The sequence below is a fragment of the Mobula hypostoma genome, chromosome 22 (genome assembly GCF_963921235.1).
Source record: "Mobula hypostoma chromosome 22, sMobHyp1.1, whole genome shotgun sequence".
NCBI lineage: Eukaryota > Metazoa > Chordata > Chondrichthyes > Myliobatiformes > Myliobatidae > Mobula > Mobula hypostoma.
The window spans coordinates 39,691,823-39,710,480 of NC_086118.1; the positions used below are offsets into that span (position 1 = coordinate 39,691,823).

The following is an 18,658-nucleotide window of genomic DNA, read 5'->3' on the forward strand; positions in this document are numbered from 1 at the left end:
ATCACTGTCTGGTATGGGGGGCTACTGCAAAGGACTGAAAGAAGCTGCAGAGGGTTGTAAATCTAGTCAGCTCCATCTTGGGTACTAGCCTACAAAGTACCCAGGACATCTTTAGGGAGCAGTGTCTCAGAGAGGCAGCATCCATTATTAAGGACCTCCAACACCCAGGGCACACCCTTTTCTCACAGATACTATCAGGTAGAAGGTACAGAAGCCTGAAGGCACAAACTCAGCGATTCAGGAACAGCTTCTTCCCCTCTGCCATCCGATTCCTAAATGAATATTGAACCCTTGGACACTACCTCACTCTTTTTTAAATATACAGTATTTCTGTTTTTTGCACATTTTAAATCTATTCAATATACGCATACTGTAATTGATTTATTTATTACTAATATTATTATTTTTATTTTATTTTCTCTTCTATATTATGTATTGTACTGAACTGCTGCTGCTAAGTTAGCAAATTTCATGTCACATGCTGGTGATAATAAACCTGATTCTGATTCAATCAAGTGTTCCAACAAGAACTCCAACCCCCTGCTCAGTTTCTCCTGTTTATCCATATAACTGACGTCCCCATCCCTAGAATCAATTTAGTTCCACTCAAATAAACCCTCTCCAAAGCTTTGACATCTCTCATAAAATGTGGGGGTAGGAATAGGCATAATGATCCAGATGTTTCCAAACCAGTAATTTATAAAGCTTTGTAATAACTTTCTTGCTCTTGTGCTTCTCTATTTTGCTTACCTCGGCTTCCTCAATCTTAATTAACTGTATGCAAGGCCACTATATGGAACTTGCATTCTTGTCCTTTCTACCATCATTTTTATTGCAGCTGTTCTTCACAACTAGTTACTACCAAATTATTATGTTGCTAATGGTCCATAGATTGCTGTACAGTATTGTCAATCTAGTATGTTCTCACTTTTCATTAAACTGGTTTTCGTTTTATAAAGGCATTTTGTTATTACTTCCTATGTTGTTCGTTTTTTCTCTTTTTGTTCTGACCTATTCTCTAAACTTATTGTTTCCTTACTTCTTGGCCATTACTATTTCTTCCCAAATACCCTTTTGCATTGAAATACTTTTCTAAAATTCTATTTATTCTTTCTTCAAAGTTCTTAAAACAAGTTCGACTTAGGCACTGACTACTCTAATTAAACATCATCTTGTTGGCTCCACTCTTAAATTTACCACATATCAGGAAATTACAGCTGAATTTTAAGTAATGGCAGTGGAATAAAAAATTCTTAAGCTCTGAAGAAGTATTACCTCTTTTGCTCGAGTTCCTCATATTCCAAACGCTTCTGAATACGGAGAGCTTCTCGTTCTTCTGACGTTGACTCACAGCTGTAAAACTGTAACAGAAATGGCCAGACCTCCCCACGGATTGCAGGGTCAATACCACCAAAAAATATTGCCTTTAAAAAAAAGACACAGAAGTCCTCATGATTCCTTTCCATACCTATAAGCTATTTTTATTTACCAAATAGTCCTTCATTAAAATAACGAACTAACATTTGTTGTGGAGAAATAAGCAAGAATACCTTCTGCCCAAGCAACAGACTATTAGCAGTAGTAAAGGCATGCAACTCTAATTATTTTTGTATGTAGCCTAAAAGTAGTTTCCATGACTAACAAAATCATTTAGTCTGAAAATCTTTAAAGTTCACATGACAATTTTTTTTAAAATCAAGAATGTGACGATAGTGTCCCACAGTTGAAATATCGTTTTTGAAGGAATCTTACAAGCATGAATTTTACCAACCAAACTTAGAGCATTCCAATCAACCATGCTGATAGGAATCAAAATTTCCTGGCAGGCAGAATTTAGTTTTCAACAACAGCAAGCAAATTTCATCTCTTTGTTTAGAAGGATTTACAGGCTTTGGAGTTAATGGAGATTTCTAAGGTTGGCTTTTAAGATGATGGTGTCCTTTGAAGGGCATTTGAGAAAGTTTATCCTTTTCGACAGTAGAGAATTGGTATAATTGTACACTAGGTAGGTGGTGAATGAGTATCAGCATTACATCGAATGGTGAAACAGGATCAAAGGTTGTATGGTCTACTCTTATTTCTATTGTTTACTTTATATTCCTATCATTAGTTGCAGGAATTTTGTATGAAAAATAGCTGGTGTACTTGTCTATATGTTTTTACGCATCACATTTGATATCATATTGCAAACTACCTAGATTCTGGAAACAAAACTGAATAAATAAAATATATATAATTGAAGTATCTCAAAGGTCACAATCAAGTACTGAAGTGTGGTCACTTATGAATCTCAACAATACAGCTAATTTAAATAGAGCAATGAGTTAAATATGCACTCTGATAAGGGGTAAATATCCAGACACTTCATGAACTCTCTTGATAAGTTGTGTGAGAATTCAGTTAATGGATCTTTTACATATACCTGAACAGACTAATAACATCTCATCCAAATGGCTATGCATAACTTGCTCAATACTACACTCAAGTGTCAGCCTAGATTAACAGCTTCCATTTACATAATGCTTTTAATGCAGCAAAACATCCCAAACACTTCACAGGAGTGCTACCAAACAACATATTGACATTGAGCTATGAGGAAGTATTAAGGCAGATAATCAAACCGTGGTTAGAGAAATAAATAAATAAACAGGGAAACGAGAAGATGTTCAGGGACAGAATTTGAGAATGTAATGCTGGCAGCTGAAGAAACAATCACTAGCTGAAGAGGGATTAAATTTGGGGTTTTTCAAGAGACTGTAAATGAAGATGGGCTAATATCTAAGTACCAAAAACAAAAGAACACATGTTTAAGGTGAGTGGAAGGAGTATTAAAGGTGATCTGAGGGGCAAGTTTTTTTTAAACTACACTGCAACACACTACCAGAGGAGAGAGTGAAAACAGATACAATTACTATATTTAAAAGGCATTTAGAGAGACATACAAGTAGATAAGGCTTAGAAAGATATGGACTAAATGGGATTGATATAGATGGACAGAGAAATATAGAGCACAAAAATGGATCCTTTGGCCCACCAAATCCATATTGATCTAAGAGTACAAGGCTCCAGTAAAACAGAAGGACAAAACTACCAGGGAAATTAGAAAATGAGAGTCAGAATTTTAATGAAACAAAATAGAGGTTCCATTTAACCAGGATCAAAACAGGTCAGTAAGCACAGATGTGATTGGTGAAGACACAGGTAGTGGAATTTTGGATAGCAAGTTCATGGAATGAAGAACGAGGAAGGTCAGATAAAAGTGCATTGAATTAGACAAGAGTTGCTGTAACAAGGATATGGATGTTAGCAACAGATCAACTGAGGCAGGAGAGTATTTGGTCAATTCTGAAAAGAGGTGGGCTTAGTGAAGGCACTGAAAGAAAGTATGAAATTGAACTCAAGATTGTGAATAGTTTGATTCAGTTTCAGATACCATGAAGAGAATTTGCGTCACAGGCAAGGAAATTTAATTTGTAACCGAGGCACAAGACCATGGCTTTGGTCCTCACAAATTTTCCATCCATTCACATGGATTTTCAAAAAACAGAGAAAGCTTATGGAAAGTTCATTCGGTAAGGTAGGAATGGTCGGAGTGAAGATACCAGAATCATAAATGTAACCCTTCTTTTTGGATAAAGTTGAAGGCAATAGCATAGAAATAAGAAATAAAAGAGATCAAGAATTATTTCTCAAAGGACATGAGGAATATCAGTATAGAAGTGGAATGGGAAGTAATTGTAGCAATTCTTGACATAAATATATAAAGACTAAATTGGCAAACGCATTTTCATCTAGTTGGATGATCGTATAGGGCATTGAGGTTCATGAAATAGTCAACCACAGCAGGGACTTGAGGTCAATTTGAGGAGGTAAAACAGATTGCACCCTTAATGCAACTGACTTCTGCAACTCTATTAGTAACCCAGAAATAAAACTGATATAAATAAATAATCTAATTACTAAATAAGTTTCCCACTAAGACACATTTTCCTGTTTATTAACCAACAACCCACCCCCCCCCCAATCATACCACCATGCCAGAAACAATTGGGGAATTTGTGTAGTATTTAAAAACACAAGTTACACCTCTTAGAAAAATATGTTCCAAACTAACAGAATCTTTTAAAAATCAGCCTAATATAAAGCAGAGTACTATTTTACGGTTATTTGATCTTTACAATACATAATAATTGGTCAGAGCTACAGTTGAGAAAGATACTAAGGTATTCAATGTCTAAATTAGTACACTGCAGCTGTCAGTGAATATTTGTATTTACATTTAAGAATCTCTTCAGATAAATATTGCCTTCTTCAGAAATGGGACATACACTTCTTCCTGCTAATCTTGGCTGGGGTATCAGCTGTGCCAAGAGCATCACTGTGTTGTTGTCAAGACTCCACAGGCCACACATTTTCTGCAGGTCATCACTAATCTGCTTCCTGCTGGTGTAGAATCTCCCCAACTCTAGTTGTGAAAACTTACTGCTTCTCAAATTCCAATCAGAATCATGACTATCACATGTGAATGAAGCTGGGCAGGGACTAGCAACTGGGATAAAAACTAGGCTTTGAGCAAAGAAATCTCTAAATGAGGCATTGATTAAATAAAGCCAAAATAAATAAAGGATGAGCAGAAAATAAACAAATATTAATACTATATTTTAAAATCATACATCTCAGAATCTAGCCATTATAAATACAAAGTATGTGTGTGTATGTATTATATACCTGCTATAAACTGGCCCATATTAATAAACACATTTTAAAACAGAGCTCCGAATACCACAGACTTTTCAGAGAATATATTTTTTCTCTGCATGGATGACTACTGGTTCATTTAGAGGATGATCCCGGGGCATTTTGCAGCTAGAAATCAGAGATAGGTGTAACAAACTCACTGTAAGCCGCTCTGCTGACCAGCAGGATAGAAGACATGCTGCTGGGATAATAGCAGTGCGAGCTCAGTACGGTAGTATAGCATAGGCAAATCTGATGTTAAATATGAACACTGGAAATTGCAATAGCAAAACAATGATAATAAGACTGACAAATGTTCTTCAGTATTCTGATTCTTATTCCATATAAATGCTAAGATTACGAATCACTGACTGCCAATATTCAGGTGTGGATTTATGCTAACTTCACTGCAATAAAACTGACATTAAAAGGTGCAATTACAGCTGAATGCATCTGAGGGAACACATTCCCTGTCTGGGGTAGTCATTCAAAAGACAACAGAAAGCCAAATGGCACAGAGCAAAAATAAATGCAGATACATTAAAAAAGGATGTACATTTTTTCTCTAAAAAAAGATCCTCAACTACTTAATATTCTCTTCAGCAGACCCAGGGTGAGAGGATGGGTAGGAAACTGCAGACTTTTTCATGGTTTCTCTGCCAATCCTCATCTGTGGCCAGCTGGTACGATATGCTAGAGCTAGATTGTGATATAAGACACAGCCAAATTTTCATGCTTCCTTTTGACAAGGCACCTCATTCAGTACTGTGTCCAATGTTGAAGCCAAGTTCAGCAGTTAGCTGCCTGAAGAAATACAACTCATGGCTCAGATTCAATTTTTTTTTCTAAATCATGGACACAATGTGCTAAACATGTTAGACTGATGGGTTGCTCCATTATTCCCTAAGTGATTTGCTTGTTTAGTTTTAGCATTAAAAATTATAATCATTTTGCTGCAATGTTCATGCATTCATCAGCAGCCCAGATGAGGTATTTTAACAAAGGCCAAATAAAATAAATTTCAAGAATCCCATATTTCCAAATGGGATGCCCTCTAAATTTCTAAGGAAAGGAAGAAAGTGCAGATGCCCTGATTGTAATCTTCGGAATACCAAATTCAGTAGTGATGTTTCATGTCTGGAAAATTGAAAATGTTACACTCCTATATATAAAAAAATACAGGGATAAACTCAGCTACTACAGATCTGTCAGTTTAACTTTAATTGCGTGGAAAGTTTTTGAACCATAACAGGGAAGGAATTAGCAGTCACTTGACAAGTCTGGCTTCAGTTTGAGACAGCCAGTTTTGTTAACGGCAAATTGTGTCCAACTAACTGGAAATAATTTTTTTAAATAACTAAAGAGAAACAGATTGTTGATGAGGAAAATGAAGTTCATATGGATTTGCAAAAGGTAAGGTTACATCTGAAGTGAGCAAATAGGCCTGACGTCAAAATTAAAGTATGACTTTGCAATAGGAAATAAGAGTAATAGTGGAAAGTTATTTGTCAGACTACTGGGAAGAGCACAGAGGAGTTCCAAGGGAGGTAGGGTCAGTGCTAGGGCCATTTTCTGAACATACATTAATGATCTGGACTTCAGGTGTACAGAAAACAAATGAGAAAAGGTAAGAAGAAGCTTTTATGCAGAATATTCCCAGTCACGCTATAGGCCCTATATGATCTTCATTGTCAGCTACTCCAACAACCATGGCTAACATACCATGTGACTTTGAAAGGACCTGTTACACCTGTAAGTTAGTTTTCAGTGAATGTTACAAGTTAAGCTAGGGTCCCGCTCTCTTACCGTTTACTAACCAGGACCCATCACAAGCAACCCCTTTAACCTCACTGGGGTTTCATTTCCCACACTCCCCGTAAACTCACTGGGACTCATCTCAGGAAGTCCAAACTCAGTAAGCCTCGATTTCCCATTCTCACTTGACAGAATTTTTACCCTTCGCCACCTGGATTACAGTATATACCTTGCTCTTCCCATGGCAGGTAAAACAAGGACAGAAGAAAATCTGCAGGAAACAGGGACAGAAGTGAGCAGGCAGAAGGAGAGCGGGAGGGAGTGTGCCATTGAGGAAGGAAAAGGTGAGGGGAGGAGCAGAGCCAGCAAACATGGATAGAACAAGGAATGGCAAAAGATCAATCAAAAGGTACAGAAAAACACTAAATGTCATTCTAAGGGACTTCTAGTAGCTATTTGACACTGTCTAGGTATTTTGTTTTCTTGTGATTAGTATTGAATTCACCTTGTTGAGATGTCTAAGCTCATTTTACAATCCATTTTCAAATTAACTCTTGGCCTCTGCCCAAGTTTCCACAGAATTGATTTCTATGAAAGTAATAAGCAGCTTGGGTTTTTCCCTCCTCCTTTCCTGTGTGAAATAAGATGGTCATATCCAGCTTCTTTGTTGATATCCCAACAAAATCACACAGGCACTTCAGGGACATCGTTAATAGCCCAAAGGTGTTTCCCAATGAGTAAACTTAATTATTAAGCTTTTCACAAACCTTGCGGAGTTTGTATTCCTCTTCCATCTGGCCAATTTCATTCAGGTGGTTCAGCCAAATAGTGACATCCAACCGTTTATACATGTTTTCCTCAGGATGAGTTTCAGTTGACGGAAGGTTTGGGCGCTTTATTGAGAACTGCATACAAGCCTTTACATCAGACACCTGGAGGCGATATGAGTTTAGTATACAGGTGTAAAAAATGTTTTCATTCTGCAACAAGCATATCTAGATTCATTTATTTATCAGATGTGCATTGAAACATACAGTGAAATGTGTCATTCGCGTCAATCAACGCAACCCAAGGATGTGCTGGGGGCAGCCCGCAAGTGCGCAACACTAAACAAAACTGCAATAGAACTACTCTATAAGAGTAAGATGCACAAATCAGAAATATTACTTTCATTAACAAATTCAATCAGGTTAGAAGCTGCTGCTCTTAGCTGGTCTACTGACTAGTGGATTCTGAAGCTCCAATTCAAATTCTATGGTGAGTGAATTAATTTTATTCCTTATTTGGGAAGGTAATTATTTTAAGTCAATACTAATTTCAACCAGTTCAAACAAATTTGATTCCAGTAAAGCAGCTGATTCTTAATGCCCACATACAATCACATGGTAAGGATTGATGTGCACAGTGAAATCTGTCACAACTATGTGCAAAAGTTGCTATCTATTAGTGTAAACAACAGGAATTCTGCAGATGCTGGAAATTCAAGCAACATACATCAAAGTTGCTGGTGAATGCAGCAGGCCAAGCAGCATCTATAGGAAGAGGCGCAGTCGACGTTTCAGGCCGAGACCCTTCGAAGGTTCACTATCTATTAGTGTGTCTTTTTTCTCTACCCTCCTAAAGGCTTAAAGGTAACACCAATAGATAAGGTCAATGGTAAATCAACAAGCTGATTTAGTTATATATAACCTTCAATGTAATATTCTCAAAGATAGCCTTGCTCTCAATAGTAGGTTAATTTCACTTCAAAGATCAAAAATCTGTGAAACATATCAGCTTAGTTTGACTTTTGCATCATCAATTCCATGTTGTACATTTGGTAGTCAACCAGCCAAGCAAATTTACTAACTTCTTTCCTGGTCTGCTGGATTCAAACTATGTAGTTCACACTGATAAGCTCTGTTATGAACATCTATTAAATATCCTTTACAATATGCAATAACTGAGTATTTTAGCAATCACTCCTTTTGGTCCCTCCAGGCAAATCATGGCATCACGACAAGGAAGGGCATTAAGGAGCTGAGAATTTAGATCAAAAGAAAGCACACTTCCTTTCTTGTTTTAGCAATGTACTGTGAGCTTTGACTGATGAAGGGATAGATACTTTTGTGTTGTTTACTCTGGTTGGTCATGGTAAGTGATGGTCATGAGAATTCATCACGTTACTTCCAATTGACCTTTCACTCCTCAAAATTTTTGGCTGATCAAAGATTTCAAAGAATGAAAATATATCAGTTTTTATTTAATTATCTTACAGTTTATCTCCTGGAGTGTTCACGGCATAATCTAGGAGACTAATTTTTAATTCCTGCGGATTGCAGCGCAAAGTGGTAGAGTTAGCACCCACCCATGCTCTGATCATTCCATTGTTTCTTGAGTTTTATGACAGTCACTGATATAAAGCACAGACTCCCTAATTCCATGTACTCCCTTGGAGTTCCACGTGTAAGATATCTGCTTGTATTCTGCTTTTTGGCAATCTGGAGTGGTCAAGCAAATTGACCATAAAAGATACTGAAAAGATGCAGGTTGCCTTGATTTGCACACTATTTTTCAAAAAGAAAGATGCGTAGAAATGTCTCGTATGGTGGTGTTCCCACATTTCCTTCCTGCTAGTAAATGCCAGGGCTCTACTTGGCCTCAGCTATAAACTGCACAGCTGAGATGGTGAGAATTCACCATTTGCAAACTCTTGCCAACCTAAAGTACACTCAGCTACTTCGAACCAAACAAAAAAAAACATGGCTACCATAGCAAATGATCTGGCAAATTAGAAATTAATACATGATTAACAAAAAGCATAATGTCCAAACATTAATACATTTAACTGGAATGGAATAGGGAAATACTTTTACAGAATGTATTTAAATAGGTCTCCATAAAGCCACAGATGGTCCAGGCTATAATTCAGGCCAAAGGGATTTCACAAAACACTAAATTAATATGGTGTGTTTTAACACTCAGTGATTGCACTCCTAAAATCAATTAGCAAAATGCAAATTAAATTAGAGAGCAATAGCATCAGACAGCTAACCAAGATGCCCCAAGTCTAACTCTCTGCCTTAAATAATGTGAACTTAGTTATCAGCATTTGGTGAGGTTTCACAGTTTGTTAAAGCTGTTTGATAGAACAGCTTAAAGAGGTGGAGAAAGGAAGGAAAGAAAAACTGTTTTAATCAATTCCAGTGTAAAAGTACACCTTCTACAAGCCAATATGGACTGACATTTAATGGGTGAATTTGTTGGCTCCAATATTTACTCCATTTTCTTTAAAGAAAACATTCTGGATTTCCTGCAAAATTTGAAAACTCTTGAATAGATAAGTCAACAAGATACCTTGACCTGGTGTTGATAAAATGCCTCAACTTATTCTGGTATGAATGTTGTATTCAGACTATGAGCACAACAAATATATTTCAACCTATAAAACACTAACAAATAGGGACAATAAAAAGTTTCTCAATTTGTTAAACTTCTTTTTTTCTACCTTCCCTGCCAATTTCTTTGCCCCCTTGAAAGTGATAGCCATTTTGTTTCACCATATCTGCAAGTTCTAATTTTAAATCTAAGTTTTCTGATTGTCACTTGTGTAGTGAATGTGAATCCTACCGACCTGACTGAAGAGCCTAACACGTTCATTCAGTGTTTGGGACTAAAAAGCCAAATTTTCTTTCCTACACTTACAAAAATGTGAAAATGACTCTAGGATTTATCAGCATCAGGAAAACAATCCAGTTTTTGGCTAAGCATTTTAGCCAAACTAAACAAGCATTTATTCCAAAACCATTTCCTCTGAAATGTCCTGTTTGACTGGGGTCCACATACAAAATGATGCAGTTAACTTTAAAATACCCTCAAATATTTACATGCATGTCTTCAAAGTAAACCACAGTAGAAGAAAATCCTCAATTAAGAGGCACCGGTAAGAAAAATGATCTTGTCAGAATAGATGACAAAGGAAAATTAGGAAAACGGATGAGAATCCTCACAAGAAGGTGGGCAGAAATAATGTCATTATACTCTTTAGTCAGGAGTGTACACAAAAACATATGGGGAGACTAAGCACAGTTTGGGCGATCACATTGTTTAATATCCCCTTCAGTCTACAAACACAACCCCATTTTTCGAGTGATCTGTCACTTCAGCTCTCCATCTCACCTGCACCTTTCTGTCTTGTTACCGAGACCATTACAAACAGTGCCAACATGAGCCTGGGCAAAAAGGATCTGATTTTTCAATTATGTCAGCTTGCAAACAACACGGTCAATAATTGTAAGTAGTAACTATTTAATGACAACAGTTAATAATCATTCTTTTCTATCCATTTACACACCCTGAACTTATGTTCTTTATTGGTCTCATTGCCATTGTCTTTTCCCCACCAATGTTATCCTTTTGCCAGGCATCTACGCTGTCTTCCACCATCAGATCTTTCCCTCTTTTGCTCCCCTTCCCTTCCTCTGCAGCACTTAAATACTGTTGCAGTATACTTGGGTTGAGTTGTTCTCTGCTCTCGGCAATTTAATTGCAAACATTTTGTCACCATGCAAGGAGATACAGCCAGTGCGCTGTTGATTGTGGTGTGTCCTTTATATACTCTCATATACTCTTCAATCAGCTGATTCGATGTCATTTGAACTGCTGATCTCCATCCCATTTATGAGCTAATGCAGGCAAAATTCCTGACCACAACACACAAAGTTCACCACACAGGCAATCAGTGATCCAGATTTCTTCCCCACAACACAATTGAGTTTCCAAAATGACATCGAATCAGTTGAATGGAAAATTATATCAAGGCCAAGCATTCACAGCACACATCACAATCAACAGCGACCTGACGATGTCTCTTCGCATGGTGATGAAATGTTTGCAAGTAAATTGCCAAGATTGGAGAACAACTCAACCCAGCCATCAACCACCCGAGCTACATATCTTCTTAATTATTTCCAATTGTTATATTTGTTACTATTACCAATTCTGAATAAATGTCATTGGCCTGGATCTAGAATATTTTTTCTAACCACTTGATATGCTTAATCCTGTTGAGTATTTCCAATATTTTCTGACAGGGACTTCACAGAGGCTGGGTATAAAAGAATGCTACTCAAAGGTTAACCAAAAGTAGTCTTTGGGCTGTAAAGCATTCTATGCAGTTTGATGTCATCCGTGTAGGAAAGTAGAGCCTGTTTGAGTTGTGCTGTGACCTATTCAGGACTCTCTGCAGCAGAGCCCCCAGTGACAGATCTTAAATGCAGTTGTATTCTATCTAGTGGTTACTTATGCTAATGATGCAGAGGTTTAGGATTCCAACTGCGCTGAAAAGAAATTAATTAGAATTCAAGCATCCTATTACTATCTTGCAGACCCGTGGACATTTTGAGAGCATTAAAGACGTGAATATAACAGAGCTTCTCAAATCAGAAATGAGTATCAATTTGTCGAATGGATGCAGTCAGTTTTCAAATAGTTTTAACAGCACAGGCTGTTAAAGACCATTTAAACACGGGCCCAACACATTATTCAGTTTTTATTTCCATTCAGTAATAATCAGAGGTTTTCTTAACAGAAGGAGCATTGTATCTCTCTTATTTCTGCAAAAAATAACATCCAGTAAATTATTTCCTTCTTGCTTCTCCCTTGCCGGTTGATGATCCTCCCCCACTGTAACTACATTTCTCTGGATGATGAAAATAGGGAGAAGTGCACAATATGTTGGAAATTAAGTCAGTATTTTAAAGATTCCCAGAATTTAAAATAATGATCTGTCCTATGCATTGATCCTTGCTGTTGCTGCTCATGTTGAAAAGAATCTTCTCTTTGGAGATCTTCCTTTTTAAAATGAGCCAAGTTAAATTAAATGATTTAATCAAAAAATAATCTGTGAAAAGCATGGGATTGTGCATAGGGTTTTAGTAACAATACAAATTAAAATAATCTCTAAATTTAGAAAACAGACTGTACAGCAAATGAATAGGCCATAGTGTCTGTGCCAAGCATGATGCTAATAGTAACCAATCCAATTTGCTAGCACACAGTCTATATCTCTGCATTCCCTACCTGCTCCTACATACTAGATTTCTAACTTTCCCAAGTTCTGATAAAAGATTATTAACCTCCCTCAATGGATGCCGTCTGACCAGTTGAACATTTTCACGAATTGATAATTTTATAATTTTCTCTGTTGTGTTGCAAATCGCAAGTCAATACTCACATCTAATTACCTATATCTGAGTCTCAAGAATGATCTGCAGAACAGGAGACTTGGGAAGTATCTCAAATACAAATATACTTAATTTATATTTTCACATTCCAGTTTCAAAATGGACAATGAGTGGGGGTTGGGAAATTGAGTTCGGAAGAATCTCAATGCCAACAATATCCCCATTGTCCTTACAAACCAGACCCCTTTTCACCCACAGTCCATTCACAAGGGTCACTGTGTATAGGACAAACTGCTCTGAAAACAATTACTGCCAGAGATATACTGACTGATCATGGTCTGTTACCAATTTGTATAAAAACTGGCTGTAAAGAAACTGCTAATTGATTTTTTCCAAATGCTCATGCATCCCAAAATGTACTGCAATTCAGCTTAACAAAACTGACTTTCTAATATCTCTAAAAGATCAAAAAAACATTTAAAACAGAAGAAAATAAAAGAACCTTTCTTGGAACTTTAAAAGCACTTTTTCCCATAGCAAAATATCCTTGACTATGAAAGCATCATGGTAATCTAAATACAATTAGTTTAGAACCTATTTTCACGTTCTTACATTACAATGTGACACATGGTAAATAACTTGTGAAGCCGGAAAAGTATCAAAACTATCTCAGACTGTCTCGGATGGTGCTAAACTCAATCTGCTGTACTTAATAATGTACCTGGTCCTTTTGATGAGTCTCAGTGCAATATTTCCATTGTTGAAAAACTTCACTGAGTTTATCAAGTCCACCACGGTGGAAGTGGAAGATCTTGTACTGGCTTTCTCGGCTCGCGATGACAAGTTGTCCGCACGTGCATGCTTCATCACTAAGAAAAATACATTTAAGATACATAATATTACGTAGTTTCTGTAACTCCCCCTATTAGATTTCTCTTCAGCTACGTGTGTGCATTCATCTTTAAGTTAAGAGATGATCATTTGAATGGACTGAGATGTCAAAACCTGATGTGGAAGCTAGTCGGACTTCACAATTTACAAGATGGAAATTTATGGAGGGGAATTGCCTTTAGATCCATTAAGAACAAAATAATATTTTCAAGTATAATTCTATGCTGGATAACCAATGTCCTACTGGCAGAATACATTGTATGATATAAAGCAAAATTCTGTATTTATTGGAAAAACAAAATACGGTATAATAACTTGGAAATGTGCAGCATATCACTGAATGCTGGTGGTGAAAGCTGAACATGAATATTTGGGCTTATAAACTTTATAGAAGTGCAATCTACAAAAACCTAAAGACCGAAGGCTTCTAGGTATTTCTGCTTTTAAATGTACTATTTATGCATCATAATATTCAATATACTATCTCATACAGAACAAAATAAATTTGAATGTGCAAAGATATAAACCAAATCGGCAACACTGCTACAATGTCGTGCATAAGGAATTCAGATAATCACACATAATACAAAGAAAAGCTCGAACGGGGCGAGAAGAATGTTTGACATGCAGTTTTTGTCAAATGGATTATAAGTAGCTTAGCAAAATGCTGTACTATTCAAGAAACACTTTTACAGGAAAATGTTTTTGCAATCCATTAAAAGTGTCTTGTTATTCAGGTACTTCCTATACTTAAGAGGAAATCTAACCTTTCCTTTCATTACTTCTACGGTATTCAGATAGGTAACTACTCTGAAGTACCAACTACAAAGTGACAGAGCAGTGAAAGTGTTTATTGATTGAGAAGCATACTATGTAATCTTTACTTTCTTTATAACACAGTCACATGAAACCAAGTAGACTAATGATGTACTTGAAGAAATGAAATTTGCACTCTAGAGGCAATTACAGAGACTGTTGCAATCCAAACTTCTATTTTAAAATGAAAAAGCATTTAAATGCATTTTCCTACAATTACTGAACATTTAAAGCAAAGTGTTGATGATATTTGCAGAGACTTTGAAATATTTGAAATGGAGCATTATGCATTTTAGTTAAGTATATTCCTTTAAATGAAATATGATCTTTCAGTTTCATTAACGTACATGGGTGTCACTTTTGTATTATGTTGGAGATAAAATCTCAGGAATCCACTTTTTTTTGGCGATTTTTTTAGCCCTCATAGACTGAAATGGTAACTATACTAAATGAATAATTAAATGCTTTATTTTTAGAATAAAGTATTTGGTTGTTTCTTATTCATTCTCTATTTTACTATGATTTTCAATTCTCCTATAAAAAGCTGTATTTTAAATGCTTTCTTTTTCCATTCCCCAAAATAGAGAGTGAAAGCAGTACCACTTGCAATCACAATGAACCTAAAGTATGAATTTAACATGAAGCAGGAAACATACATCATCTAATAACATAATGCCAAAGCTGCTAGATAACTGGGACTCCTGCAAGTTCTTTGGGGAACTGAAGACTATTTTTAGCACTCATGGTCAGAAAAGATAAACTAAACTATTTACTGTGAAAATACAGAACTTGTACATTTTAAAAACTACAAAGAACACGAGGTGCTGAATGGCATTAATTCATAAAACAGCATGACAGTAATTCCATAGAACTATGGTGTTATCAGAAGGCCACTTTCATATTCTTATCATCTTGTGCATCAGCAGAAAGACCATTATAATTAGATGTTAATGCATTCCAGTGTCACAAGGGGTATGCAAAGTAAGCAAAACAAGAATAAAGGAAGAAAGCAATTAAAAAAAACACATCAATGCTTTCCTTCAAAGCCAGAGTTGACATTTCCTCAAGCTGGCATTTAATACATCAAAATTGCATAAAGTAACCTTTTCCAAATCATTCAATTGTCAAATTCATATCAATATATATATTTTAGTATTACAATACCCAATTTCTGGGTTAAATGATTTATTTAACTCCACCTAAAATGATTAAATAATTACAAGAATTAATACTTCAATTACTCTAATTATTTTCATCTCAAAGATATTTCAATTTGTTATGGTAGAAAATAAGTGTATCCAACTGAGCAAACTGTTTCTACTAAAGATTACCAGTGAATCACTCAAGTTTGGGTGACACCCTTCATCCTGCCTCCTTAGTGATAATAACTGCATCCTGTTGGTTCATTTCCACTGACATCACAAACTCAAAATTATTTGTTTTTAGTTCATGCATTAGGCAAAAAGTAGTAAACTATGTGGACATGGCCCGATTTAATTTATACATCAACAAAATACTCTAAAGTGGTAATGAATTACTAAGTAGTATCTGCAAAACTTAACTTTCAATGGCAGGTAACTCCCAGAATTTATCCGCTAAATAGAATGTATATCATTGTATGAATTTCAATATTGTTTTGGGTCTTCAAAGAGATGAGAAATTGAAAGTATATTAACTACTTTACTAACTTTAGTGAAGCCCTTCTTAATGAGTACAGGCTCTATTCATCTGTTACAAATTGTTATAAAATAGCCTCTGTCTGCTTTTGATTATTATTATCTGTTTTTAATTGTTGTTTAGCCAAAATAGGCCCAGTGAAGGTCAATTATCCTTTCTTTTTAGAAAACATAAAAGAGAAGAAATTGATGAATCCCAAAGTGCAGTCATAAAAATTTAGAATGTGAAAATTATTTACTTATTATTCATTTGTATCAAATATTGCATCAGATTCTGATTCTCTTTTATGATAGGAAATAAAGACATTAACAAATATAAATGAAACAATAATTAAATAATTATATTATTGTTATCCCAGTAAGTCTGTCCCACGTACAAGGAAGTCTTCAGAGTTCTGTCACAGGGTTCCATATATAATGAGTTCAATCAAAGGGGAAATCATTAAGTAAAAGATAATGATTTTTATTCATGTATTTAGTAAACAATACTCTTTGTTCCTGATGCGGTCCATTTCCAAAACAAAGCTAATCATATATAGTGCATCTATTCCAATGGAAAAAAATAAATTCCAAGTCATTATTTATCATTATTGTTAATCTCAAGGAAGCATCTCTAAATATAAATACTGACAAGAATACAATCTATTCCAAAAGCAGAATTAAGAATCAACTGCCAGCATGAGTTCTGGATCAATTTAACATGAAGGAACAAACATAACAATTCTCCCAGTACTACTTCAACAGCTGAAGGATTAAGCAAGCAGCATCTATTAATGACATGATAACACATACATTACAATAGGTTTCAAAATGCAGGCTTTACCACACCTTCATGCAGCACAGGCAGTAGTATCTTCCTTATCAGAACTGCCAATTAGGCCCACAGAGCATGTTGGAGTTATTCCAGGTAACAATCCAAACAGGATTATAGAGAGCATCTTTTGGTTAAACTGTTTTGAGCTTCTCTTTAGAGATGAAATATTCATATGGGAGAAAAAGAGAGAAAAAAATAATAAATGGAGAAATTCCTTATATTAATGGGAGCTAGATTTCTAACCTGAAAAAAAGGCGCAGTGATCGCATTTGGCTCAAATCAACTCTAAAAACACCATAGAGTTGCTCAAGTGCCAACACCTTCTGCTGCTCTTCCCATTTTGTGTTATGCGGTTGTGTGCAATTCTCAGAAAACTGCAAAGTGTACCCTGCATCAGAGGAGTGGTCTGAGATGGAGCTCGCCAAATGAGCCATATGTTCTTCGCACATCTCTCTGTATAATGAGGAAAAAGAGGAAAAAGTGATTATTAAAGAATATTTTCTTCAGTAAAATTGCAGAGCGTTTAGTTGAGAAACAGCAACAGGCAAAATAATTATTGTAAATTTACTATTCAAAAATTACTTTATGCAAAGCATTTTAACTAATAGTCAAGTTAGCTATCAGTAATCTATATACTACTAATTAAAATTAATAATTTCAACAGTTATTCTTATTATGGTCAAACCTTATTAAAAAATAATCCAAGAAGATCTCAATCATCCAGAGTGAGTACATTGAAAGATATTATATCTCAACAAAACAGATGGAGTATTATTAGATGACTAGCATCATTCCTCAGGTTCAAATGAATATCACTCCTTTCAATGATGGGTGCAGCAGTCCTATTTAGTAAAAACTCTTTACCAAGTTATTAATAATTTGCAGCTTAAAACAGATGAAACCTCCAAAACCTATAGGAACATGCACTCAAAAATATTTTTCCCTACCAAAACAAAATTATGTTTGATCTGAAGACATGTTTATAAGTAGAATTGTAGAATCAGAGGTTACACCCAACATTCATATTCCACACTAAAACATTCCAGTGCAACACATCAGTAAGTTTATTAAAATATGGTGCAAAGAAAATGAATAATAATAAATACGTGAACCGCCTCTCCAACACCCACCACCACCCTCCCAAAGCTCCAATAGGTTACCTTAAAATTAGTAAAGAAAATAAAGTCAAAGAATTTGCAAACAGAATTTAAGACTGCTGCTGCAATTTCTCATTGCTGCAAATCATGCGTTAAGTTCCTTACATTGATATGGTCACTAATGAAGAGAAGAGATCAGCAATTGAGCTTCCTGCAGGAAAGATTCACATATTTGGGCATCTGCATAGCTTTTCTCATTGGACTAGAACTTTGAGAAACCTTGGAATTTCAGAGTGGCAATTTTCTTGCTCTAAATGCCAGAGTTTGTAATTCCCCTACAAACTCTGGCATCAGGAGTTCACTGGCTGTTCTTCATCAGCCATTTCATGACTGCTCTAACACAGGAGTCATAGAGTCAAACAGCATTGAAACAGATTCTTTAGCTCAGCATGTCCATGCTGATTGTGTTGCCCAGCATGCTAGTCCCATCTGCCTGTGTTTGGCTCATAGCCCTCTAAATCTCTCCTATCCATGTACTATCTAGATGGTTTTTAAATGTTGCCAACGTGCTCAACCACGGTTTCTAGTAGCTCAGTACAAACTCACACCACCCTTTACATGAAAAAGTTGCCCATGATGGCCCTTGAAATTTCTCAGCTCTGATTTTAAACATATGCCCTCTTGTTTTCAGCACCCTCACCGTGGGAA

At 35.9% G+C, this 18,658-nt stretch overlaps 1 protein-coding gene across 8 annotated transcripts in view; it reads right to left on the minus strand.

Moving 5' to 3' along the window:
* The window catches only part of tbc1d16 (TBC1 domain family, member 16), a 120,085-nt gene that overhangs the window by 31,274 nt on the left and 70,153 nt on the right, over nucleotides 1-18,658 (minus strand). For all 8 annotated transcript variants that reach the window (XM_063074480.1, XM_063074479.1, XM_063074478.1 and 5 more), the window contains 4 exons: nucleotides 17,097-17,306; nucleotides 13,378-13,525; nucleotides 7,260-7,424; nucleotides 1,276-1,424 (listed from right to left, as the gene is read on the minus strand). In XM_063074480.1, coding sequence (XP_062930550.1) covers nucleotides 1,276-1,424; nucleotides 7,260-7,424; nucleotides 13,378-13,525; nucleotides 17,097-17,306 — 672 coding nt within the window. The remainder of the gene's footprint in view (nucleotides 1-1,275; nucleotides 1,425-7,259; nucleotides 7,425-13,377; nucleotides 13,526-17,096; nucleotides 17,307-18,658) is intronic.